The sequence below is a fragment of the Giraffa tippelskirchi genome, chromosome 5 (assembly GCF_054371585.1).
Source record: "Giraffa tippelskirchi isolate mGirTip1 chromosome 5, T2T-mGirTip1v1.2.pri, whole genome shotgun sequence".
Taxonomy (NCBI): Eukaryota; Metazoa; Chordata; class Mammalia; order Artiodactyla; family Giraffidae; genus Giraffa; species Giraffa tippelskirchi.
The window spans coordinates 37,689,230-37,714,060 of NC_137279.1; the positions used below are offsets into that span (position 1 = coordinate 37,689,230).

The window sequence follows — 24,831 nt, forward strand, 5'->3', positions numbered from 1 at the left end:
GCAGACGTGCACTCCCGCCCACTGCCCAGGAACACCTGTTTTCTAGAGATACACTGCTCATCCCCAGGGGAACTCTCACGAGGCGTGGGTCTTGGGGGTGGGCATCTCTGCTGTGCGTCACCTGCAGGGACAGGGTGAACCCAATAAGGACTGCGTAACAGCAGCCCAGCCCCTTGCTGACAGGCAGGAAAGCGGTGTTCCCAACAGTTCGGGGACTTGCCCGTGGGCCCAGCGTGAAGCCAACACAGGGCCTAACGGTCAGAAAAGCCCGAGTTTATTTCCACCACCAATGACTTGTGTGACCGTGGGAAGTTATTTAACCTCTCTGGGCCTCACTTTCCTCATCTGTGAAGTGGAGGTTAGTAGAGGAATAAAAAGTCTGTACAAGTCAGGTGTCCGGTAGAACGCTTGGCAGGTGACACCACGGCTAGTTATCAGCTCTTGCCGCTACAAGGTAACCTTTTCTCTGCAGGAATAAAGCCGGCTGGTTGGACAGCGAACTCAACATGTTCACCCACCAGTACCTGCAGCCCAGCAGATAGTGGGCACCGGAGCCGGAGCCCCCATGGGGAGGACAGTGCTGCCGCCAACACACGGGGCCTCCCACCACCAGGCCCACATGCAGCTCCTGTCCACTGCCGCCCCCGTGAGAACGAAAGCACCCTCTGTCTCCCACCATCTTGAGCCCTGAAGCGCTAGTTATTTTCCCCTCCTTTGCCTGCTACTGCAGGAAGACCTTCCAACTTGTGCCCCTAAAGGAGACTTTTTTTTTTAATGAGTCTGGACAGCACGGTACTGGGGAGTTCAGTCTTTTCTTTGCTTTGTCACACTCTCTTGATTGAGAAGCTGCTGATTGATTGCTTGATAAGCTCTTGGGATCGGCCATTGTCGCAGAAGGCCTGGTTGAGCCTTTAAGGGTATCAGGCAGACACCGCCCCCTCCTCTGGCCAACGCTTAACACCGATCCCTGCACACTTGCCCCCCACGCTCCCCAGCTCCCGCACACCTGCCTACCATGCACCCAAGCAGAGAAAGGCCACCTTTGTGGGGAGGCTGCATTTTCTTCCCAGTTTGCACTGGGAATGATTCCAAGAGTCCCAGGAGGCTTGTGGCTTATGTATCATTGTGGTTCTTTGGCTTTCATGCTTCAGTCTGTTTGCAGAGCCTTCCAGACCAGCCTTTCCGCATTGGCAGTGGGCTGAGTGTGGCTTGGTTTTTAGGCGGAGGCAGGCTTTCTGCCATGAGGGGCAGGAAGATACCACAGAGGCAGCTGGAGCACGTGGCCAGGAGGGAGGTGGTATGTGGAAGCTGTGTCTTTCTGTCTGTGCTATCTTGGGCGGCCAGTGCCATGATGGGGAGAGACTTGCCTCCCTTCTTGTTGTGTCCCTTGTTCTGCTTTTGGTCCTTAGCCTCATAGTCTGGCTTATCATTGGTGAAAGATGGTTTGGTCCAGATCGTTAAAGGATGTAGTAGAAGGAAAGATGGCGGAAGGTGGGGACCTTGGTGGCAGGCTGAGGGGAGTGGACCCCCGCCAGGACAGGTGAAGGATCAGTAGTTGGCACAAAACAGGGCCTTCTGTTTGACCTTGCTCTGGGAGGGTCTCGTGGGGTCTCGTGGGGTCCCAGAGCCCACCCTACCAGCTTGAGGTTCCACACGAAACATGTTCCCACCCCTCACCCCTCCTTGGCCCAAGCCGCCCTTGGCCACCAGACCTCTGGATGAAGTCTCTTGTGCCAGCCATGCTGCACATGGCCAGGAGATAGCGCAGGGAACCCAGCACCCAGCCTCCCACCCTTCCTGATCCCAGAGCCTCCAGATGACACACGGGGCCTCGCGTTGATCTTGAGAAGTGTTTCCTGTATTGAGTGTGGGGATTGTTACTGGTCACAGCAGGGGCAAGTTCCTGTCTCCATGGTGTTAACCGTCTGGGGCAGGCAGCCTTCAGGTGACAGCCTTTGCCAGGCAAGTCAGAGAGCTTCCTAGAAGCCAGCAGCACTGCTCTCCCAGAAAGAGGCGGGCTCAGGCAGAGAGGTGGGGCCTGTCCTGCCCTTCTGAGTCCACCCACCCTCTGATTTCGGGGAAACGGCTCAGTGGCCTCTTCTCGCTGGTGGGTAGCACTCAGTTGGCGTGCTTTCCAGGTGCCCACTGGTCCTTCAAACCCTCAGTCTACTCTGGTGTGTGGAACAAAGTGATGGACTTAGGCAAGGTTGTTGTGCAGCAGCGGATGGCCAAGCTTTTTGCCAGACCCGGGTGGTGGTCACCTCACAGTATGTCTGGAGAAATCAGTGTTGCACAATTTCAATGAATTTTGTGCTTTGGGGGGGGTATTATTTAAAATAACTAAACATGAATTCTTTTTTGAATGTATCCCCTGGGATTTTGAGCTTCTTATACAACAAGTAAAATTGAGTTTATGCCACTGAGGGCGAGACTCTGAAAGAATTGTGGCAAAAAGCACTTTAATTTAATGCTGCTAACTTTGTTCTCTGTCTTTATGTTCATTTGCTGGAGTGCAAGATGTGCTTGACACAATGAGTTTTTTCTCTGATGTATTTAAGGTGATCAATTTGCCTGAATTACTCCTGTATCAGTGCTGATAATATTGGACACTAAAATAAAACCTAGTTGGAAACCCTTTGTGTTTGTGTGTCTCCTCAGCTTATTCTTATGCAAACTCTCTCTGACATGAGAAAGTCTACAGGCTGTATTTTGAAATGACCTTAACTTTACTTAGGGGAAGTTCCCACTGTAACCTGCCTGTGGGTTCCTCCTGACTCTTGGAAGGAATCTGATGCTCTCAGAACAAAAAGCGTAACTGATGTTTAAGAACCAGGAAATCTAGAGTGATTTCTCTACAGATTTCACCATAACTCTAAACCATTCATTTTTCACTTAAAAAGTGATGACTCAGACTGGTCCACCCTAGTTTGCCTTCTGAGAATTTGGTTGTGACCTTTTCTTTCTTTCTTTTCTTTCTCTCTTTTTTTTGGAAGGGCTCTCAGCAGTGGCTTGGGCATGACTAGTCGGTTTTGCTGACCCTGCACACCTGTCCCCTGGGCTCTGTTCCACCCACTGCCTGCGCAGCTCATCCATGTCAGAGGCCTCCACGTGGCAGTGGATGGCATCCTCGTCCTTCCAGATTCCCGGCTCAACAACTTGGGGCATGACCCCAGACTCACTGGTCACACATGCTGCCTCCAACCTGTCAGTTTCTGTCTTGAAAGTAAACCTCACCCCTGACTCTCTGGTCTGCTCCATCATGGCTCTGAGCCACGTTACTGCCTCTCACTCCCCTTGCCTTCTCACACTTGCTTCAAAGCAGCAGGCCGGTTGACCTTGATGGGGGCTGGAAATAGAACTCAGCTCATGTTTCTTCTTTGCTCAAAATACAACCCTGGCTCCCTGTCCCACCTAGAATCGACGCCCAAGTCCTCGCGGTGGCCTTTCAGGACACATGCTCCGACTGCCCCCTCCCTCCTCTGCTCCCTCTGCTTCGGCCACACTGGTTCTCGTTCTTCCTTGAAACTGCCGTGCATGCTCCTCCATAAGGCCTTCACCAGGACTGACCTCCATCCAGACCCCCACCCCCCCAGTTAAGATCCCTGTCCCCCGGGCTCTTCTCTGACACTTCTGAGTACCCCTCCCCCTAGTCGTTATCTGAGTAATACTGTTTGTGTCTGCACCTGCTAGAGCAGAAGTTCTAAAAACATAAGCAAACTATGAGATTTTTATCTGTTGTGTTTATTGATAAGTGCCCAGCATCTAGACCAATACCTGGCACCGAATCGGAACTCAGTAAAGACTTGCTGAATTAGCAAATCCTGTCCTGATGACACAGTGCCACACATATATCAACTCTCAGCACTGGTGGACAGAACTAACATGCTACTGAAAACGTCTATAGGTAGGCACGACCGCTAGGGGCTTTCATGTGTGTTGTGTGTTTAGCCATTAGCATTTTCAACTCCAATGTGGAAACTGAGGCTCAGAGAAGTAGGGACTAGCTCAGGCCTCAGCAGCTGGAGGGTGATAGAGACTGGGTTGGAGCCCAAGTCCTGATTCCTCAAAGCCTAATGGCTTTTGAACATTTTTTTACCCTGACGCATTATTAGAAATTCATTGCAACTGAGTACACACGTGCAAATGAAACCAAAAAACAAGTCAGTCATTAACACCCCCCCTTTTTTTTTTTGCAATACACAGGTATGTTCTCACGGAGAAGTGCTAACCCACTAAATTGCTCACCAGCCACTCTTGGGTCAAGACCAGTAGTTTGAAAAAAAGGTGTTCGCCCACTTCACCTCAGTCAGCACCTCCCAGTTCTTTATTCCCAAAGGCCAGACGCATTCCTGTGGTTTCTCAGACTACCTCATCTGCCCACTGAGAGTTCTGCGGAATCAAAAGCCTGAGATTTTTGGCCCTTCAGTAACAGTGTCCCCATTTAATCACAGTATATGTAGCCAGGAATGTACCTCTCTGTTCCAAGCGCTGAGTCCTGCTCACAGATGTCAGCCAAGTTCACTCTGACCTCCAGGACAGGGTTTCTTGTCTCTGAGTCAGACTCAAGCTTGAGATAAGAACAGCCGACTTTTATGGAGGGCCTGGCATATCAGACATGCTTATGCATAGCATCCAATTCTCTCAAAAACCTAGTGATCGATTTTCCCCTTTGTACAAATGAAGTTTAAAATATTTGAGTGCCTGCTGTGTGCTGAGCGTGGTTCTGAGCACTGGAGATACTGCAGTGAATTTTGTTGTTGTTTAGTAGCTAAATCGGTGCCTGACTCTTTAGCGGCCCCCGAACTGTAGACCACCAGGCTCCTCTGTCCATCGATTTCCCAGGCAAGAATACTGGAGTGGATTGCCATTTCCTTCTCCAAGTGAATAAGGTGGATAAAACAGCCCTGCCTTGGTGGAGTTCATATGCCAGTAGGGGAAGACAGACAGCAGGCAAAACTGTTGTGTAAAAGACATACTGTGTCAGAAGATAAGAGTTACAGGGGAAATGAGGTGGGGAAGGTCAGGAAGGGTGTAACAAGAGTGTGGCTGGGGTAGGCCTCTCTGAGAAGATATTTGAAGAAAGACCTGAATGAATTCAGTGGGGAATGAAGCCCTGGGGATACCTGGGACAGGGCACTCCAGGCAGATGGAGCCACATGTGTAAAGGCCCTGGGGTGCAAGTATGCCCAGTATCTTCAAGGAACAAAAAGAGACTAGTGTGACTAGAGCAGAGTGAGGAAGGTGGAGAGTAGTCGGAGTTAAGATGGGAAAAGGACCCAGGGGAGCTTGGGGTCTCGCTAGCCACTGTAAGGACCTTGGCTTACCTGTCAGCAAGGAAGACACCATGGAGTGTTCTGAGCCAAGGTTCTGGGCAGCTGTGGGGACAGTAGACAGCAGAGAGTGAGGATGGAAGCAGAGGGACCGGTCAGGAGGAAACTGCAGTGTTCCAGGGAAGAGAGGACACTGTCTTGGACCCAACCACTGTGATGGAGGCTGTGAAAAGTGGTCGTTTCTGGAGACCTTTTTAAAAATGTTTTTAAAAATGTTTTTTTCTTGGTCTTTATGTTTGGCTATGCTGGGTCTTTACTGCTGCAAGGGCTTTCTCTCCTTGTGATGAGCAGGAGCTATTCTCCATTGCAGTGCGAGGGTTTCTCATTGCAGTGGCTTCTCTTGCTGCAGAGCACATGCTCTAGGTTCGAGGGCTTCAGTTTCAGCTCCCGGACTCTAGAACACAGGCTCAGTAATCGTGGCACACGGGCTTAGTTGCTCCACTGCATGTGGAATCTTTCCTGACCAGGGATCAGATCTGTGTTCCCTGTGCTGGCAGGCGGATTCTTAACCACGGCAGCCCAAGGGAAGTTCTGGAGACCTTTTGAAGACAGAAATGATGAGATGTGCTGGATGAGTCATGGGGAAGCTTCAGTGGAGCAGATCAGGGGGAGAAGATCAGGAGTTTCATTTTGTTGAATTTTGGGTCCCTCTTCCATAGTGGCATACGTGAACTTAGAGTTCAAGGCAAGTTTGGCCCGGAGATGCACACTGGGGAGTCAGTGTGTGACGGTGCCTTGGCTGGGGTCCCCAGGATGCAGAGCCTAATGCAGAGGACCTGTGTACCCTCATCCTAATGTACAGAATGACCCTAGAGAGATGCGGGTTGGGGGGGGGGTGGAGTTGGAAGGAGGGAGAGCCAGCAGAAGTGTGAGTGGTGGGGTTGTGTGTGTGTGTGTTAAGCACTCAGCTGTGTCCAACTCTTTGCAATCCCATGGACTGTAGCCCACCAGGCTCCTCTGTTCATGGAATTCTTCAGGCAAGAACACTGGAGTGGGTAACCATTCCCTTCTTCAGGATATCTTCCCAGGTATCGAAACCTGGACTCCTGTGCTGCAGGCAGATTCTTTACAATCTGAGCCACCAGGGAAGCCCTTGGCCACCACCAAACGTGACCCTGAAACCATGTAATGAGTCTCAGTACCATTTCTTGGCGGGGAGGAAGGGGCAGAATTTATCTGCCATCTCCCTCTTCTAGTTTGTTGAAGATTTGCCCCATGGGGGACTGACTCTGTGCATTTCTGGGTTACATATGAAATCACCTGGGCACCAAGCTGGGCCCACGGGAGTGGTGAAGGTGAGAGGGGCAGGGCTCAGGCAGGGAGTATGGTCTGGCAAGTTGTGTTTGCTTCAGATCACTCAGCCCAGGCAGAGTAAGAATAAAAGACAAGCAAGGCCAAAGAGGTCTGAATGGGTCACCCCTCCAACCACTCAGATCTGCTCTTGCCATCCTACCCTTCCCTGAGAGGGGTGGGTTAAGTCCCACCAGACAGAGCCGCTTCAAGGTGATACATCCAGTCCCTCATCCGCCCCCATTCCATCATCCTTTACCTTGGCCAAAGCTGCAGCTGGTCTGGTTATTTCCTGGTGGGGTCATCCCCAAGGGGTCTGAACCTTTGACTGTCTTGCCCTGAGAGGGCTGTGAATGCCACAATTGCCACTTACTGTCATCAGTAAGTGTGGAGACACAAAGAGACACCCAAGGAGATTCTGAACAAACCCTCTGCCTCATTTGGTACATGCAGTCCTGACTCCTCATCCCTTGCCATGCTGCGTGGCTTCAGTCATGTCTCTTTGTGACCCCATGGACTGTAGCCCTCCAGGCTCCTCTGTCCATGGGATTCTCCAGGCAAGAATACTGGAGTGGGTTGCCATGCCCTCCTCCAGGGAATCCCAACCCAGGGATCGAACCTGAGTCTTTTATGTCTCCTGCATAGGCAGGCGGGTTCTTTACCACTAGCGCCACCTGGGAAACCCTCTGACTCCTCATGGTGATCAAAATCTATCACCCCTGGTAGTATAGAAACTCTCTTTGCCTGCTGGTCCACCAGCAGGGAGCCCTGAAGACCAGGTGATGGTCATGTCTTCAAGTTCATTGGAACCCCAGGTACTCAACTGTATCCCCTGGTGGAGGTTTCCCAGCCCTGGGCACTGGGACCTTCAACCTGTCAGAGTCAATGTCTGCAGGGATAAGAAACACAAATTTTACCAGGGAGTCACTATGTAGTAGTAAGTTTGCTTTCTGTCCCCATGTGATCTAGCTTCAGGGGACACAGCAGCATATGTCAACTTCCTGGAGAACAGAGTTGCAGGTTATGGTCCTTGAATGATATCTCATGCCACTTGGGTGTAGGGGTCCCTGGTAAGACCAGTGGATACTTTAGTCAGATGCTCATTGTCCCAACTGTTTTGCCAAGAAATGGGTCCCTTGGTGAGACAATGTGGTGTGGCGGACCATGTCACTGTATTAGGCAGCCTGAAGCCCTCAGATGGTGGTGCCAGTGATGGCCCCAAAGGCAGGTCAAGCAAGCCCATATCTGGAATAGCATTGATTTCAGTAAGTACAGATCACTTCCTTCAGAGTCAAAGAGTTCTGATGTACTTGATCTGCCACCAGGTCAGTGGCAGGCTGGTCTCTTGAAGATGTAGTATTGAAGGCTCAGGTTTGGTCCTGCAGACCAGGTGTCCAGCAGCAGCAGGACTCAGCCTTTAGGAAAAGGAGCCCAGGTGACGTCACACATTTACATTGCCTGCTCTGTTCCTGGGCTTTCGCATCCTCACTGCGGAGGCTGAGCAGAGAGGCTGGCTGACATTTACTAGCCACCTAGTCCCTCCAGCTGGTTGTGGACCATTTCGCCAGCAGTGGACATTCTCTGTGGACCTGAAACGTGAGACACAAAGATTTAATCCTTTGTGCCCCCACCTACTGGCCATCATTGACACATCTTCCACTTAAAAAAAATTTTTTTTTTAATTTATTTATTCAGTTGTGCCAGATCTTAGTTGCAGCGTGAGAGATTGTTGATCTTCATTGCAGCATAGCACGTGTACATGCTTAGTTGTGCCTGACTCTTTGCGACCCCACGGATTGTAGCCCGCCAGGCTCCTCTGTCCATGGGATTCTCCAGGCAAGATTACTGGAGTGGGTTGCCATGCCCACCTCCAGGGGATCATTCTGACCCAGGGATTGAATCAGTGTCTCCTGTGTCTCCTGCATTGGCAGGTGGGTTCTTTACCGCTGAGCCACTGGAGAAGCACTTTCATTGTACGGATACCACATTTAGTTTGTCCATTTATGAGCTGATGGACATTTGGATTATTTCCCCTTTTTTTGTGACTATGATGAATAATGCTGCCAGGAACATTTTTGCACAAGGCTTTGCATGGACATATGTTTTCTTTTCTCTTGGATAGATACTTAGCACTGGAATTGCTGGATCTTATGGTCAATTTATATTTAATTTTTAAAGATACTGCCAAACTGTATTCTAAAGTGGTTGTACCATTTTACATTCCCACTAGCAGAGCCTGTAGGGTCTATTCCCCATCTTTGCCAACACTGGCATAATGAGTCTTTGATTTCACATGCCATCATTTTAGACACAGAGAGAGTTATGCAGTGGTGTCTCATTGTGGTTTATTTTATTGGGTTGGTCAAAAAGTTTGTTTGAGTTTTTCCATAAGATATAACAGAAAAACTTGAATGAACTTTTGGGCCAACCCAATATATTTGTCTGGTGAATGGAGCCTAGAATGATAGAAGACTCTAGAAAGCCAGACTGGGATGAAAGCTGGTGCTACAGGTATTCATGGTAGGTAAGGATGCTGTGTGGAGTCTCTGACTAGCCTCAATAGCAGAGTTATGTGATGTGGAGCATATTTTATGGGCTTAGTTACCATCTGTATGCATTTCTTCTTTGGTGAAATGTCTATTCAGTTCTTTTACTCCTTTTAAAAATTGGGTTGTTTTTTGGCCCTGAAATGGAAGCAAACTAAGACTCCATCAACAGATGGATGGACAAAGAAGTCCACTTTATATATATATATGAAAAAGTGAGTCACTCACTTGTGTCTGACTCTTTGCAACCCCATGGACTGTAGTCCACCAGGCTCCTATATATATAGCAATACTACTCAGCCATAAAATGAATGAGATATTGCCATTTTCAGCAATATGGATGGACCTAAAGAATATCATACTAAGTGAAGTGATATCATTTATATGTGCAATCTAAAAGACAATACAAATGGACTTCCCTGGTGGTCCAGTGGCTAAGACTCCATGCTACCAATGCAGGGGGCCTGGGTTTGATCCCTAGTTAGGGAACTAGATCCCACATGCCACACTAAAACCCAGTGCAGCCAAATAAATAAATAAGTTAATAAATATTTTAAAATGAAAAATAATACAAATGAATTTATATATAAGACAGAAACAGACTCACAGACAGAAGACAAACTTATGGTTACCAAAGGGAAATGTTGGGGTGGGGGAGGGATAAGTTATGAGTATGGGATTAATAGATACACATGACTATATATAAAGTAGATAAACAACAAGTATTTACTGTATAGCACAGGGAACCGTATTCAATATCTTATATTAATATACAATGGAAAAGAATCTGAAAAAAATATATACATATATAACTGAATCACTGTACAAAAGTAACACAGTATGGTAAATAAAATATACTTCAAATTATTGGGTTGTTTTCTTATGAGTTGTAAGAGTTTTAAAAAATATTTATTTATCTATTTGGCTATATCAGGTCTTAGTTGCAACATACTGGATCTTTTGTGGTGGCACACAGACACTCTTGTTGTGATGTACAGGTTCAGCAATTGTGTTGTGCGGGCTTAATTGCCCCATGGCATGTGGGATCTTATTTGCCAGGAATCTAACTCTCCTCCCCAGCAACTCCCCTGCATTACAAGGTGGATTCTTTTTTTTTTTTTTTTACAAGGTGGATTCTTAACCACTGGACCACCAGGGAAATCCTGAGAATTCTTTATATAATCTGGATACAAATCTTTATTAGACATGTTATCTGCAAATATTTTCTCCAGTCTTATGGCTTGCATTTCCATCTTCTTAACAATGTCTTTCAAAGTACAGAAGTTATTAATTTTGACAAAGTTCGATTTATCCATTCTTTCTTTTAGGGGTTATACGTTTTGGTGTCATATCTAAGAAATTTCTCCCTAATCCAGTATCACAAAGATTTTCTTTGAGGGTTTCTTCTAGAAGTTTTACAGGCTTTACAAATAGATCTATGATTCATTTGAGTTGTTAATTTTACATATGGTACAAACGTGGTACAAAGAGAGGGTTTTCAGAAATGTGTTTTGTTTTGTGGTGTGTGTGTCTTTGGCGTCTAAGTATCCAGTTGTTCTTGTACCATGCGCTGTAACGACTGTCATTTCTCCACTGAACTGGCTTTGCATTATTATCAAAAATTAATTCATCATGTATGTGTGGGACAATTTGTTGACTTTCTATTCTGTTCCATTGACCTATTTGTCTACTTTGACGGCCAGTCCTGCTCTTTCTCGTTTTCCGTACTTTTATGATAAGTCGAAGCAGGTGGTGTAAGCGTCAGATGGTGCAAGTCTTTCTTCTCTGGATATGTTGGTCCTTCGCATTTCTGCACGAACTTTAGAAATTATCAATTTCAACAAAGAAATTTATTGGGATTTTGATTGGGATTGCCTGAATCTTTCAAGCCATGAACACAGTTTCTCTAATTGTTTAGTCTTTAGTTTTTCTCAACACTGTTTTATAATTTTTAAAGTATATGTGTACTTTTTGGGTCATGTTTATCCTTAAATATTTTATTTTTATAGATGCTATTTTAAATGATATTTTAAAATTTTTATTCTGATTTTTTTATAGAAATAGAACTGATTTGTGTATATTCATCTTGTATCTTGACACTTTGCAAAACTAAGGATTCTAGTAGGCTTTTTTGTAGACACCATGAGATTTTCTATTATCATGCTGTCTGCAAATAAAGACAGTTTTTCTTCTTCCTTCCCATTCTAGATGTCTTTTATTTTTCTTATTGGACTGGCTAGAATTCTAGTGTAATACTGAACTGAAGTGGTGATAACTCTAAACTCCAATGTTTTGGTAATGTTTGGCCTGACTATATGTCAGGCACATGATTTGCATTTAGTAACATATATAACACACTTTCTGTATCCATTCACCCACTACTGGACACTTAGATTGTTTCCATATCCTGGCTACTGTAAAGAATGCTTCAGTGAATATGGAGGTGCATAAATCTGTGTTCTTGTTTTCCTCAGATGAATACCCAGAAGTGGAATTGCTGAAAAGTTGGTAATTTTATTTTTTTTAATTAAAAAAAAATTTTTTTGGCCACATGCCATGCAACCAGTGGGATCCTAGTTCCCTGACCAGGGATCAAACCTGTGGCCCCTTCATTTGAAGGGTGGAGTTCTAACTACTGGAATGCCAGGGAATTTCCTATTTTTAATTTTTTGAGGAACCTCCATACTATTTGCCACAGTGGCTGCATCGATTTTCCACCAACAGTGCATTAGGGTTCCCTTTTCTCCACATCCTTGCAAACACTTAGTATTTCTTGTCTTGTTGATAATAGCCATTCTAACACATGTGAGGCAATAACTCACTGTGCTTTTGATTTGCATTTTCCTGATGATTATTGATATTGATGATCCTCCCATGTACCTGTTGGCCATCTGTATGTCTTTGGAAAAATGTCTATTCAGATCCTCTGCCCATTTTTAAATTGGATTATTTGGAAGATTTTTTTTAAAAAAATCAGACATGAATGTTAGATTTTGTCAAATGCTGGAACACTGCTTTAAGTTAAAATATTGTGGCACTCCACTTCCAGCTACGAAGAAAAGGGGACAACACTTGGTGGATTTTTCTGAATCTAATGAGATGGCTGTTCTTTCTTTCCTTTCCTTTCCTCTGTTAATTGGGGAATTACACTGATTGCTTTTTTTTAAAACTTTTTATTTTGTATTAGGATATAGCTGATTAACAATGTTTTGATAGTTTTAAGTGAACAGCAAAGGGACTCAGCCATACATATACATGTATCCATTCTCCCCCAAACTCTCCTCTCATCCAGGCTGCCACATAACATTAAGCAAACTTCCCGTGCTACATGAAGTGAGGTGAAAGTGGTAGTCGGCTCAGTTGTGTCTGACTCTTTGCGATCCCATGGACCATAGCCTGCCAGGGTCCTCTGCTATATAGTAGGTCCTTATTGGTTATCCATTTCGAATATAGTACACTGATTGCTTTTAAAAGTTCTGGGCAAGTCACTTCATCTCTCATGGCCTCATTTTTTTTTTTCTTTTTGTCTGTAAAATGGGACAATAATACTCATCTTAAAGCACATTTATGAGGTTGGCACGCATTGGTATATGGAAAATACCTGTCATAAGGTAGGCACGTCATATAAACTTGCCCATATTTTACAGACTGGATCATAGCTATCTATGTTCATATCTTACCCATGGGCTATCTCCCCGTCCTCCAGGCAGAGACTTCTCATAATTCTTTTCTGCTTCCAGATGAGCTATTTCAAATCCTAAAAGATGATGCTGTGAAAGTGCTGCACTCAATATGCCAGCAAATGTGGATAACTCAGCAGTGACCACAGGACTGGAGAAGGTCAGTTTTCATTCCAATCCCAAAGAAAGGCAATGCCAAAGAATGTTCAAACTACTGCACAATTGCACTTATCTCACATGCTAGCAAAGTAATGCTCAAAATTCTCCAAGCGCGGTTTCAACAGTATGTAACCAGAGAACTTCCAGATGTCCAAGCTGGATTTAGAAAAGGCAGAGGAACCAGAGATCAAATTGCCAACATTCGTTGTATCATAGAAAAAGCAAAAGAATTCCAGATGAACATCTACTTCTGCTTCATTGACGACTCTAACACCACCTGCATGGATCACACACAAACTGTGGAAAATTCTTCAAGAGATGGGAATACCAGACCACATTACCTGCCTCCTGAGAAATCTGTATGCAGGTCAAGAAGCAACAGTTAGAACTGGACATGGAACTACAGACTGGTTCCAAATTGGGAAAGGAGTACATAAAGGGTGTATATTGTCACCCTGCTTATTTAAATTACATGCAGAGTACATCATGCAAAATGCTGAACTGAATGAAACACAAGCTGGAATCAAGATTGCAGGGAGAAATATCAATAACCTCAGATATGCAGATGATACCACCCTTATGGCAGAAAGTGAAGAAGAACTAAAGAGCCTCTTGATGAAAGTGAAAGAGGAGAGTGAAAAAGCTGGCTTAAAACTCAACATTCAGAAAGCTAAGATCATGGCGTCCAGTCCCATCACTTCTGGCACATAGATGGGGAAACAATGGAAACAGTGAGAGACTTTTATTTTCTTGGGCTCCAAAATCACTTCAGATGGTGACTGCAGCCATGAAATTAAAAGATGCTTGCTCTTTGGAAGAAAAGCTATGACCAACCTAGACAGCATATTAAAAAGTAGAGACATTACTATGCCAAGAAAAGTCCATCTAGTCAAAGCTATGGTTTTCCCAATAGTCATGTATGGATGTGAGAGTTGGACCATAAAGAAGGCTGAACACTGAAGAACTAATGCTTTTGAACTGTAGTGTTGGAGAAGACTCTCGAGAATCCCTTGACTGCAAGGAGGTCAAACCAGTCAATCCTAAAGGAAAGCAACTCTGAAATTCATTGGAAGGACTGATGCTGAAGCTGAAACTCCAATACTTTGGCCAACTGATGAGAAGAACTGACTCACTGGAAAGACCCCGATGCTGAGAAAGATTGAAGGCAGGAGGAGAAGGGGACGACAGAGGATGAGTTGGTTGGATGGCATCATCGACTCGAAGGACACGAGTTTGAGCAAGTTCCGGGAGTTGGTGATGGACAGGGAGGCCTGGCGTGCTGCAGTCCACGGGGTCGCAAAGAGTCGGACACGACTGAGCGGCTGAACTGAAGTGCTTATTAGTATAGTGCCTACTGGCACAAAACAGGCAAGATAAGTACATGAAAGAAAGTATGAAAGCATGAGTCGCTGGCCGCCGCTTACCCTCCCGGGTCGAGAAGCTAAAACTGCCGCAGCTAAACGAGAAAGAGACCAAGGCCTTGTTCGGACCAATCGGAGCCCGTCTTCTGGGGGCTCGCCCCATTCCGACGATTTACCCCCGTCTCGGAGTTGACCAATCAGCTTTGAGTCCCGCCCCAATGTTGAAACTGCCGCTTCTGATGCGAAGTAACACTCCCAAGAGCGTTCCGGCTCCGCCCCACGTCTGGCCAATCAGGGCGCCCGGATCAGGCTCCGCCCCCAGTTGGTGACGCGGAGGGTAGCCCTGGCGGAACTCTCGGCTTCGCTGGCTGGTGCAGGCAGCTTGATTCCCCGACTTCCCAGCGGTGAGTGTGGAAGTGGCGGGCCCCTGGGTTGGAGAGGAGTGGTTCGACGGATTGCTCCACGTGCACTTCCACGGAGCGTCCGGGTCCCGCGATGGGAAAGAAGAGGGAGGCCGAGTCTCCCATTCCCTGGTGTGTGGGGGGGCGTCCCGCCCCTGCGTTCCGCTGCACTGCCGCTGCCCCGGTGTGTGTCTCTTGAACGTTGCCTTCCCGTCGCCTTGGCGCAGCTTTAGCTTTCCAGAGCGCCGCCAGAGCCAGAGGTTTTCTCTCTTTAACGGCATGTGAAAACGGAGGCCCAAAGTCGTTCAGTCAGATGAGGGCGGGAACCGGGGTCAGGCTGTCTTCCCCACTTGTCTGCACCTCCCACCACTGTACTCGCATCTCTACTGTCCTCCCTTCCCTGTGTGGGTGTATGTGGGGGCTAGGTCTCTCTGCTTTAGCCCTTGCAGCTGGGCCTTGAGGAGGGGGCCCGGATATGGGTGGTCCACAGGTGAGGAGTGTGGATGAAAGGGCTGGCGTCAGGGCAGGGTTTCTGAGAGCAGGGTGTCTGACTGGACCCAGTGTTAGAAAGGGATTGTGTGTACTGGGGGAGACTGAATTTCTAGTTGGAGGAATCTGGGCTTGGAGCTCAAGAGAGAAGATGAAGCCTCTTCCCCTAATCGGCAGAAATCTCTTCCAGAGGCATCAATGTGTCCTTGAGCCCAGATTCCTGGGAGGCCAAAGGCTGAAGAATGAGGAGGTGGCTTCCTAGGCCCCCCTCCAACTGTTTGGGGAAAGGTTGTCATAACCATGGACCCTGGAGCCAGATTTGGGTTCAAATCCTGGCTGTGCCCCTACAAGCAGTGTGACCTGACGCTAGTATTTTAATTTCTCTGAATGTCTTCATTTGTTAAAAAAAAAAAAAAAGAAAGAGAGAAGAAGAAGGGAGGGCAGGAGAGAGGGATCAGTCCCTTCAGAAATCTGATTTGTGTTGAATTTGAAAGTTATAATGTTTTACATTTGTAGACTTGCCTTAATTGTCCACTACAAATTAAGGTGTTGTTCAGTCGCCCAGTCGTGTCCGACTCTTTGTGACCCCGTGGACTGCAGCAGGCCAGGTTTTCCCCGTCCTTCACATCTCCCAGAGTTTGCTCAAACTCATGTCCATTGAGTCGGTAATGCCATCCAACCATCTCATCCTTCTCCTGCCTTCAGTCTTTCCCAGCATCAGTGAGTCAGCTCTTCGCATCAGGTGGCCAAAGTATTGGAGCTTCAGCATCAGTCCTTTCAATGAATATTCAGGGTTGATTTCTACAAATTAAACTAAGCATAATTTCATAGTTAAGGTTGTTAAAGGGGAGGGATTGAGCTCTTTTGACATGTCAGGAAACATGCTCTGGCCAATTTAACAATAATAGGCATTTATTGAACGCTCATTGGAGAAGGCAATGGCACCCCACTCCAGTACTCTTGCCTGGAAAATCCCATGGACAGAGGAGCCTGGTAGGCTGTAGTCCATGGGGGCTCGAAGAGTCGGACACGACTGAGCAACTTCACTTTCACTTTTCACTTTCATGCATTGGAGAAGGAAATGGCAACCCACTCCAGTATTCTTGCCTGGAGAATCCCAGGGACGGGGGAGCCTGGTGCGCTGCCGTCTGTGGGGTCGCACAGAGTTGGACACGACTGAAGCGACTTAGCAGCAGCAGTAGCAGCAGCATTGAGCGCTCATTGTGTGTGCCAGGCATTGTACTAAGATTTTTTTTAATTAAAAAATATTTTGGCGGCTCTGAGCGTGGCATCTTAGTTCTCTGACCAGGGATCGAACCCGTCCGTGCCCCTTGCATTGGAAGTGTGAAGTCTTAACCACTGGGCCACTAGATATAATATGCATTACCTCCTTCAGTCCTTACAACAGTTTTACGAGGTTGAGGCCATTATCATCTGTTTGGCAGATGAGGAAACTGAGGCACAGAGAAGTTAATTAACTTGTCCGAGGTTTCACAGTCAGGGAATATCAGAGTGGGGATTGGAATCTCTGGCTCTGCAGGACAGCCTCCTCAGTGCTGTCATGCTCTCTGTCTTGGCTTCAGGTAGGACAACCCAGCCCCGAGGGCAGTCTGTGGCCCGGGAGTTGGTGACGTCTGTTGTGGAAAGCCCAGGATGGTGGAGACCAGGGACCTAGTACAGCTGCGGCAGCTCAACCAGGAGCTCCTGAGGCAACTGTGGGTCGGGCAGGATGCCGTGCGGCGGTCTGTGGCCAAGGCAGCCTCAGAGGTAAGCGCCTTGGCCAAGTCCCAGGGGTGAGAGAGGGGCTGCCTAACCCTCAGGCCAGAATCCAGGCCTTCCAGGTCCTCTTATGCAGTACGCCCATTTTACTGATGATGAGAAAACTGAGTGAGGCCCAGCATGGGAAGGTATGGTCTGGGACACTGCAGAGGCTGAGCAAGGATGAGGAGCTGGCCTTCATGCCTAATGCAGGCCAGCTGGGTGGATGGCTGGTGACCCAGCCTCTCTGTTCCAGTCAAGCCTGGACTCGAGCAGCAGCTATGACTCAGAGATGCCATCGTCCCAAGAGATGTCCTCAGTTGCCTCGAGAGCCTCCTGCCCACAAGATGCCCACCCTGGTGACCCCTGTGATAGGTCCTGGCCTGGCGAGGCCAGCTCTGGAATGAACTCTCTCCCACCTGCCAAATGCTTGTACCAGGAGTCCCAGGGCCCACCGAGGCCCTGCTCAGCTCCCTTACTGGCCATCTCAGACTCAAGTGACCCAGAGCTTTCAGCAGAGCTGGACAGTCCAGGAACCCAGGAGGCCCAGGCCCTGAGGTCCATCTTGGCTCAACAGGGCAAGTTGTCCAAGGTAATGTGGGAGAGTGGGGCAGCCATTGATGGGGCTTCCTTGAACCTCAATTTCCCCTCTGACAGATGCACTCACGGGCAGCCTCCCTTCCAGGGTGAGAGGCTTCTGGGAGGTACTGTGAGTCGTGTCCTGCTCAGCCTGAGTGCTTGATAAGTTGTGGCCATTAATTTTTCAGAGAGCACTTTGGGAAGAAGGTGACTAGCCCCATTGTGCAGATGGGAAGACCGAGGTTCAGAGGACAGACTTGTTTACAGTCACACATGGTGGGGGGAGTGGGGGGGTCAAACTCTTGTCCTCCAGCCCCCAAGCCCTCAGCTGAGCCCTGGGGCCTACGTCAGGGTGTAAGTTAAGACATAGCCCCTTTCCTCCCCTCAAGGTGGGGCCTCCTTTGGGCTGGGCCTGCTGACACAACCTTTCCCCTCTTTGCCTCCTTCCTCAGCCAAGAATGACCAACAAGGAGTCTCCAGTGCCTGAGAAGAGCTGGCGCCTCAGACCCTACCTGGGCTATGACTGGATTGCAGGTGTGGCCCTCCCCAGGGCCTGGAGATTGGGAGTGGGGGCCCTAGCTTGCTTATGCATCTACTTGAGCCCCCACCAGGTGGGAGCATCTTCAGTATCATGTCTCCTGCCTCTGCCCTTGGCGCAGTGAAAAAAGCAAGAGATGGTGTTTGCCGAGTGTTTGTTGAATGAATGAGAGCCACCGTATTTTTTTGGCATTTATTATGTGCCAGGCCCTGGGAAACTCTATGTGTATCATCTCTTTACGTTTCCCCCCACTCCCCCAGCACCTCAGTGGCCTCCTGGCTGAACGCCCTCTGGCCTCTTTCCAACCCAATTATCCTCCATTTTTGACTCAACAGCCAGAATGAATTTTGAAACCTGGGAATCAGATCACGTCATTCAGAATACTTAGCACTTAGTGCTTACGCTAAGTCACTTCAGTTGTGTCTCACTCTTTGCAACCCCGTGTAGCCCGCCAGGCTCCTCTGTCCATGGGATCGCCAGGTAAGAAACTAGAATGGGTTGCCGTGCCCTCCTCCAGGGGATCTTCCCAACCCAGCGATCAAATCCAGGTCTCTTATGTCTCCTGCATTGGGCAAGAGGATTCTTTACCACTAGCGCCACCTAGGAAGCTAGCACTTAGAGTAAAATCCAAAAATCCTTATCTAGACTTCTGAGGTATGATCTGGCCTCTGCTGGCCCAGTGACATGACCTCTAACCATCTATCTTCTGACTCTTCACTCCAGCCTCGTTGGCCTCCTTGCTGGTCCTTGAACCTGCTGTGTGCTCATGGCCACCTGCCTTTGCACTTGTTTTCTTTGCTTTGGCAGTGTTGCACAGCACGTGGGATATTAGTTCCCTGACCAGGGATTGAACCCATACCCCCTGCACTGGAAGCACGGAGTCTTAACCACTGGACTGCTATGGAAGTCCCTCTTCCCTTTGCTTTGAATGGACTTCCCCAGATTCACACATTCTGGTTCCTTTTCATCACTGAGCACTCAGCTCAAATGGTAGGTGCCTTGCACAAGCACAGGGTCGTAGGACCACCGCCCCTGCATCCTTGCCTGTCGCATCAGCTACTTTTGTGTTCTTCATTCATTCATTCTCAGGAATCATCTTGTTTGCTTGTTTCTTGTCTAACTCATGAGCTCCGTTGGAGCAGGGGCCTGGCTGTCTTTTTTTTGCTGTGTTCTTTGAGCCTAGAATAGGGCCCGGCACACCATAGGTCCTCAGCCAACACTGGTTGAAAGAGTGAGTGGACAGCCTTCAGAGCTTGGGCTGTTGGAGCCTCACTTTCATGAAGGAGGAAACTGATACACAGAGAGGTTTAGTTCCCGCCACGCTCCGTGGGGCTGCTGGGCCCCTGCAGAGGGGACATAGTCCCTGTCTGCCAGCTCACCACCTTGCTTCCTGTCTCTGGGAAAGCGGAGGCGCCTGCCCCGTTCCTGCCCTGTGTCCGTGTGCACCTCTCTCCTTTCTGAGCTCCTGTCTCCGGCCTGTCTGTGCATTTGTGCGCTTGGCCCCATTCCTTCTTGATTCCCAAAGCTCTTGCTTCCTGTAATTCTCTCCTGTCCTCCCTCCACCATCATTCTGCTCCGTCAGCATATGAACACCGAGGAGTATTAATAAGAACTGATTTCATGGAACGCTTGTCCTGTGCTGGGCCCTGTCCCAAGAGCTTTCCTCCCATTAATTTCTTGACGCTTCACAATCATCTGATCAGGTGGATACTGTTACTGTCCCCATTGATAGATGAGAAGGCTGAGGGCCAAGAGACTGAAAAGCTTAGCAAAGTCTCACATCTGGGGTAAAGCTGGGAGTATTAATGAGAACTGATTAAGTCTGTGACTTCCCCTCCTGCTTCTAGTTATCACCCATGTTCTCTGCTTTTCTTTATCATGAAACTCCTCTAAAGGCCATCTTGACTTGCCATCTCTAGTTTATCTCCCTGACTTTTTCTTAAAATCATGCTTTAGTCCCTGACACCACCCCGAGTTAGCTGTGACCACTGCATTACCAGCTCCCAGCTGAGTTCTCAGTCCACACATTTTTTGGCCCCTGAGTAGCATGGACACAGCCATGCTGTGGCCACTCCCTCTTCCCTCCCCGAAGCTCTTTCTTCCCTTGGCTTCCAAACCTGGGCACCCCCCTGGCTCTTCCCCACTTCCCTGGCAGCTTCGTCCAGTTTCCTCTGCCGGATCTGCTTCCTTGTTCCCACCTCCAAATTCCCTAGGCCCCTCAGTGTTAAGAGTCTCCTCACCCTCTTCTCACCCACTTAACCCATGCTGCTCCTCTGAATTCCAGACTTGTGTATCTGACTTTCTTCTCTGTCTGCCTCACTAGGTGTCCTAGACTAATCTCAGGTCCAAAATCAAGGTCCTGGTTTCCACGACTCTTGGTCCACCCTCCTGCAGTCTTTCTTATCTCCATTGGCAACAGCTCTGTTCATGGTGCTAATGGCCATAATCTGGAGATCAGCCTTGATTTTTCCTCTCCTTTTCATGCACTGTAATCCTGGTAGCCCTGCCTTCAACATATTTCTAGAATTCACCCTCTTGTCTCCACCAGGATGCCTGCTGTAGTCTCCTCACTGGTATGCCTTCTTCCTTTCTCCTTGCTGCAGCCAGAAGAGTACTCTAAAAGCACATGGCTGATCTGATCGTGTCACTCCTTGTTCCCAGACCCATCAGTGGTTTCCCAGTCACATCTCCTCCACTCTCACTGCTCTGCCCATTTCACCTCCTGGGTGTAACTCCAGTGTACCAGCACACACCTCCCCCAGGGCCTTTGCACTTGCTCTTCTGTCTGCCTGGGATGTCCCCGTGGCTCCCTCCCTCCCTCATCAGGTCTCTGCTCAGGTGTCACATCCTCAGGAAAGCTCCCTCTGGCCCCTCTGCCCTCCAAGCTCAGTTTCCTGACTCTCTTTCTCTCTTACTTCCTGATAGGTGTCACCTTTCCACATTGTATCTCAGGTTTCTTTAGCGACTGGTTTGTGGCCATATTAGAATGTAAGCCTCAAAGGAGCGGGGGCTTTGTCTAGGTTGCTGCTCTTTCCCCAGCACGTGAAACAGTGTCTGTCTTGTAGCAGGCGCTCTATAAATACTTTTTGCACGGATGATTGGGTATGCGTGTGTCACGTGAGTTGAGGGACCCCTCCAGGTATGTACGTGACTCAGTGGCCTAGGGTGCCAGTGCCGAGCACCCCCTGAGTCTTGGCCACACAGCAGCTCCTTCATACGTTGTCCCCCCAGGGTCCCTGGACAACACCTCTCCTGTCACCAGCAAGCCTGAGGCCTTCTTCTCGAAGCTGCAGAAGTTCCGGGAAGCCAACAAGGAGGAGTGTATTTGCAGTAACCCTGAGTGAGCAGGGCAGGCACACGGTGGGCAGGGAGGCTCAGGCCTGCTTGCGCTCTTGCCCTGTCCTGCTCACCCTCTCGCCCTCACAGACCCCAGTTCCTAGGCCTGCAGGAGAGAGATGCTGTGGAGGGGGACCACGAATGTGAGTGTAAACACTTGGTTACTCCAGAGCCCAGCCAAGGCCTGGGGGCCTGGGAGGCAGCTGAGTGTTGAGGACTCGGGGAGGGAACCTGGTTTCCCGACAGAGGGTGGTGAGCCCTGGGTAGGGGGTGGGAATGGGCTGAGGCCTGGCCTCATGGGGAGTAGGGCCAGCCCTCTGCACTCACTGCCCGCCTCCCCAGCTGCCTTGTTTCCCACATGCCCCCCTACTCTCTTCCTCTCCTCTCTGCATGTGGGTCATCTGAGATAGAGGGGTTCCGGCTCAGTCACGTGAGCATCTGAGTCTATGTTGTGGGTTTGTACGTGCAGCGTACAGTGTATGTATCCATGTGTGTACATGTGTGTGTGAGGCGTGTTCATGTGGACATATATGTGTGTGCATTGTGTGTGTGATTACAAGTATAAACACAGTGTATATGGACACAAATGTGACTATATGAAGCAGTGCTCTGTGTTTGCACAGATGACATTTGAATGTATGAAGATGCCAGCACGTGTGCATGTGTGTGTCATGCTTGAGTAGAAAGTGGTGCTCAGTGTGGTTGTGTGTGAGCACGTGTATGTGTGCACGCTCTGTGTACACGTGGGTGGGCCTGTGAATGTGGCCACTGGGGCTGTGCAGGGGTTGGTGGGCCTGTATGGTTGAGGTCCAGGGGGTCTAGGTTCCCCGGCTGAGGAGGGACTTCTCCTCTCTGGTCTCACAGGCGTGTACTGTTACCGTGTCAACCGGCGCCTGTTTCTGGTGCCTGCGGATCCTGGCACCCCCTGCCGCCTGTGTAAGAAGCCACGGGACCAGCGGGGTGCGGGGACCGTGGCGGAGCCAGCGCAGGTCAGGTGAGTGGCCCGAGTGGGCAGGACACCCAGGGGAGTCACAGGGGCAGCGGCAGGGGGGAGCAGAGCCTGGGGCCTGCGGTCTTGAGGGGGGTACAGGTCGGCCCATCGCAGCCTGGAGAGACCTGCAGGAGTGCCCCCACTGTCACCAACCCCTAGGGTGAGCATTCCACTGTCCGTCCTGGATCCCCCGCACCGGCACCGCATCCACCGGCGGAAGAGCTTCGACGCCTCCGACACGCTGGCGCTGCCCCGGGTGAGGATGGGGGTAGGGCTGCCCCCTGTCTGGCCCAGGTTCTTGGATGTATCCTGAGGCCCAGAGAGGGCCAGGGACTGTCCCAGAGCCACACAGCGAGGCTGGGCTCAAGGACCCCAGTCTCTGGAGTTCAGACTGGGCCAGTCACGTCACCTGTGCTGTACCTGTTCCCTGAGGGAGTCCAGGCTCCCGACCTACCCCAGCTCACTGCCCATGAGCTGGCATAATGCAGAAGGATCTGATTTCTCATGCTTTTGTGTGCTGTGTGCACAGTCCTCGGGGGATTTATCTTGTGGGATCAAGCGACAGAGTGCAGTGGTGGTGGTTTAGTCGCTAAGTCGTGTCTGACACTTGCGACCCCGTGGACTGTAGCCTGCCAGGCTCCTCTGTCCATGGGCTTCTCCAGGCAAGAATACTGGAGTGGGTTGCCATTTCTTTCTCCAGAGAGTGCAGGTCGTGCTGTTATTCCAATTTACAGATGAGGAGACTGAGGCAGAGGGGAGGTACCTTGTCCATGGTCAGCCAGGTGGAACTTGGGGTCTTATACTTCCATGATGCCTTCCCCATAGAGCCACCCTTTGTGCCTCCTGGGTAGGACAGGGGTCAGTGGGGACCCCACTCATTCCCAGTTGAGACCGGGGATGCTGGGGTGGAAGCGAGGAGAAGGAGTACTGAGGAAAGTCAGTTTGCTTGTCTGTAAAATGGATTCAATATACTGTCCTCAGGCTTATGGGGCTGGTGGGGGCCAGGTCAGTGAGTCAGTACTTGTTAGGGGCCTGGAGCAGAGCCTGGCACACAGGATGTGCTCCATCAGCATCCACGGCCTTCCCTCTGCCCATCTGTGGTCTGGGTCTGCAGGATTAGGAAAAGGAGGCCTGGGGGAACAGTGGTGGACACAGACCTCTGCCCTGGGGGAGCCTCAGTCGTGGGGGACACTATGATTGTTTAGGAGGGGGTCCCTCCACCCTCATGGGGGACACAGCTTTGTCCTAGAGGAGGCTGCCAGTCCTGGAGGAGAGGTGCAGCCCCTCCCTGGGTTTGCCTGGTCAGTGGGGAGCCCCACCCCCAGCCAGGTACCTTAACCCTTTGCTCTCCACAGCACTGCCTGCTGGGCTGGGACATTATCCCTCCAAAGTCTGAGGGAAGCTCAGCCCCCAAGAGCCTGGACCTCTGGTCTAGTGTCTCCTCTGAGGCCCATCATCAGAAGCTATCAGCCACCGGCTCTCCTCACCTGGTATGTCCAGGGTGCCCTGGGAGGGGCAGATGCCTTGGAACAGCCTGGGGACTGCAGAGTCTCTGGAGGAGGGGTTGGGTGGGTGGGGGAGCAGAGCCTGGAAACCTCTCTCTGTGGGCTCCCATCTCCCTGGCCCTGATGCCTGGCACCTCTCCAGTCTCCACTGTTCCCCGCTGGCTACCCTGCTGTGCCCTGGAAGCTGACCCCAAGTCTGAGATCCAGAAGGGGATGAGGCTGGATGTGGGGGGGACCCATCCCAAAGAGACCCCCTCTGACACCTTTCTGTTCATTCCCTAGGCTGTGCCAATGCGGGTCCCACCCCCCACCCCAATCTGGTCAGAATCCTCCTCCATGCCCCGGCCCCACTCCCCCCGGCCGAAGCCCTGAGGACTGGCCACTTGGAGGTGAACGGTGCTCCTGCCGTCATTTCAGCTTCTCCCCTCTGGCAGGGGTGCCCATGAGAGGGGAGCCTTGCCAAGCCTTGGCTGGAGGTGGACTCAGGCCCCACCTTCCTTCCTAGGCTGGGCCAGTCTGTGGGCCCCGGTCTGTCTCCTTCCTGGGGACAGAGAAGGGGACCCTGGTGTTGGGGTGAGGGGATTCTGTGACATGTTTGTAAATAAAACTCAGCGCTCCCTGCAGCCCCAGATTCCCACATGTGCCGCGTCTGTCCTGCCGATGCCCTCAGAGCCTCGGAGGTACCCTGGCCTCAGCCTGGCCCTCCTCATCTGGGGAGGGACACCTGTGACAGCCTGTGCTGGATGGAGTGGATCCAGCACTGAGTGTGGCTCTTTTCGGGGTGAGGGTCCCCAGAGCAGGCTGGGGTCAAGGTCAGCATTTAAAGGCCCCCTCAGCAAGGGGCTTGGGGTCTCAGGCCGGCCCGTGT

The 24,831-nt window shown here is 49.8% G+C and overlaps 2 protein-coding genes across 27 annotated transcripts in view; both read left to right on the forward strand.

Annotated features, from left to right (window-relative positions):
- MFN2 (mitofusin 2) overlaps window positions 1-2,637 on the forward strand; it is a 29,753-nt gene extending 27,116 nt beyond the window's left edge. For all 25 annotated transcript variants that reach the window (XR_014054011.1, XR_014054013.1, XR_014054014.1 and 22 more), the window contains one exon: window positions 473-2,637. Coding sequence is in view for 18 of the 25 variants with exons in the window: in XM_081491436.1 (XP_081347562.1) it covers window positions 473-542 (70 nt within the window). In the remaining 7 variants the exon portion in view is untranslated. The remainder of the gene's footprint in view (window positions 1-472) is intronic.
- A 12,077-nt stretch (window positions 2,638-14,714) lies between these two features.
- On the forward strand, window positions 14,715-24,586 carry MIIP (migration and invasion inhibitory protein). Of its 2 annotated transcripts, XM_081491454.1 has the most exons (10): window positions 14,715-14,770; window positions 16,840-17,023; window positions 17,271-17,606; window positions 18,046-18,127; window positions 21,363-21,471; window positions 21,558-21,610; window positions 22,332-22,461; window positions 22,618-22,714; window positions 23,814-23,948; window positions 24,246-24,586. In XM_081491454.1, the coding sequence occupies exons 2-10, from the start codon at window positions 16,910-16,912 to the stop codon at window positions 24,333-24,335; spliced, it is 1,146 nt and encodes a 381-aa protein (XP_081347580.1). In that variant the 5' UTR covers window positions 14,715-14,770; window positions 16,840-16,909; the 3' UTR covers window positions 24,336-24,586. The 2 variants fall into 2 exon arrangements, with proteins under 2 accessions (XP_081347580.1, XP_081347581.1); XM_081491455.1 differs by lacking the exon at window positions 16,840-17,023.
- The last annotated feature ends 245 nt before the right edge of the window (window positions 24,587-24,831 follow it).

Coding starts and splice junctions, on each gene's coding strand:
- MIIP (XM_081491454.1), top strand. CDS start 16,910: ATGGTGGAGACCAGGGACCTAGTACAGCTGCGGCAGCTCAACCAGGAG. Junction 21,611..22,331: donor TGTGGAGGGGGACCACGAAT/GTGAGTGTAAAC, acceptor CTGGTCTCACAG/GCGTGTACTGTTACCGTGTC. Junction 22,462..22,617: donor GCGGAGCCAGCGCAGGTCAG/GTGAGTGGCCCG, acceptor ACCAACCCCTAG/GGTGAGCATTCCACTGTCCG.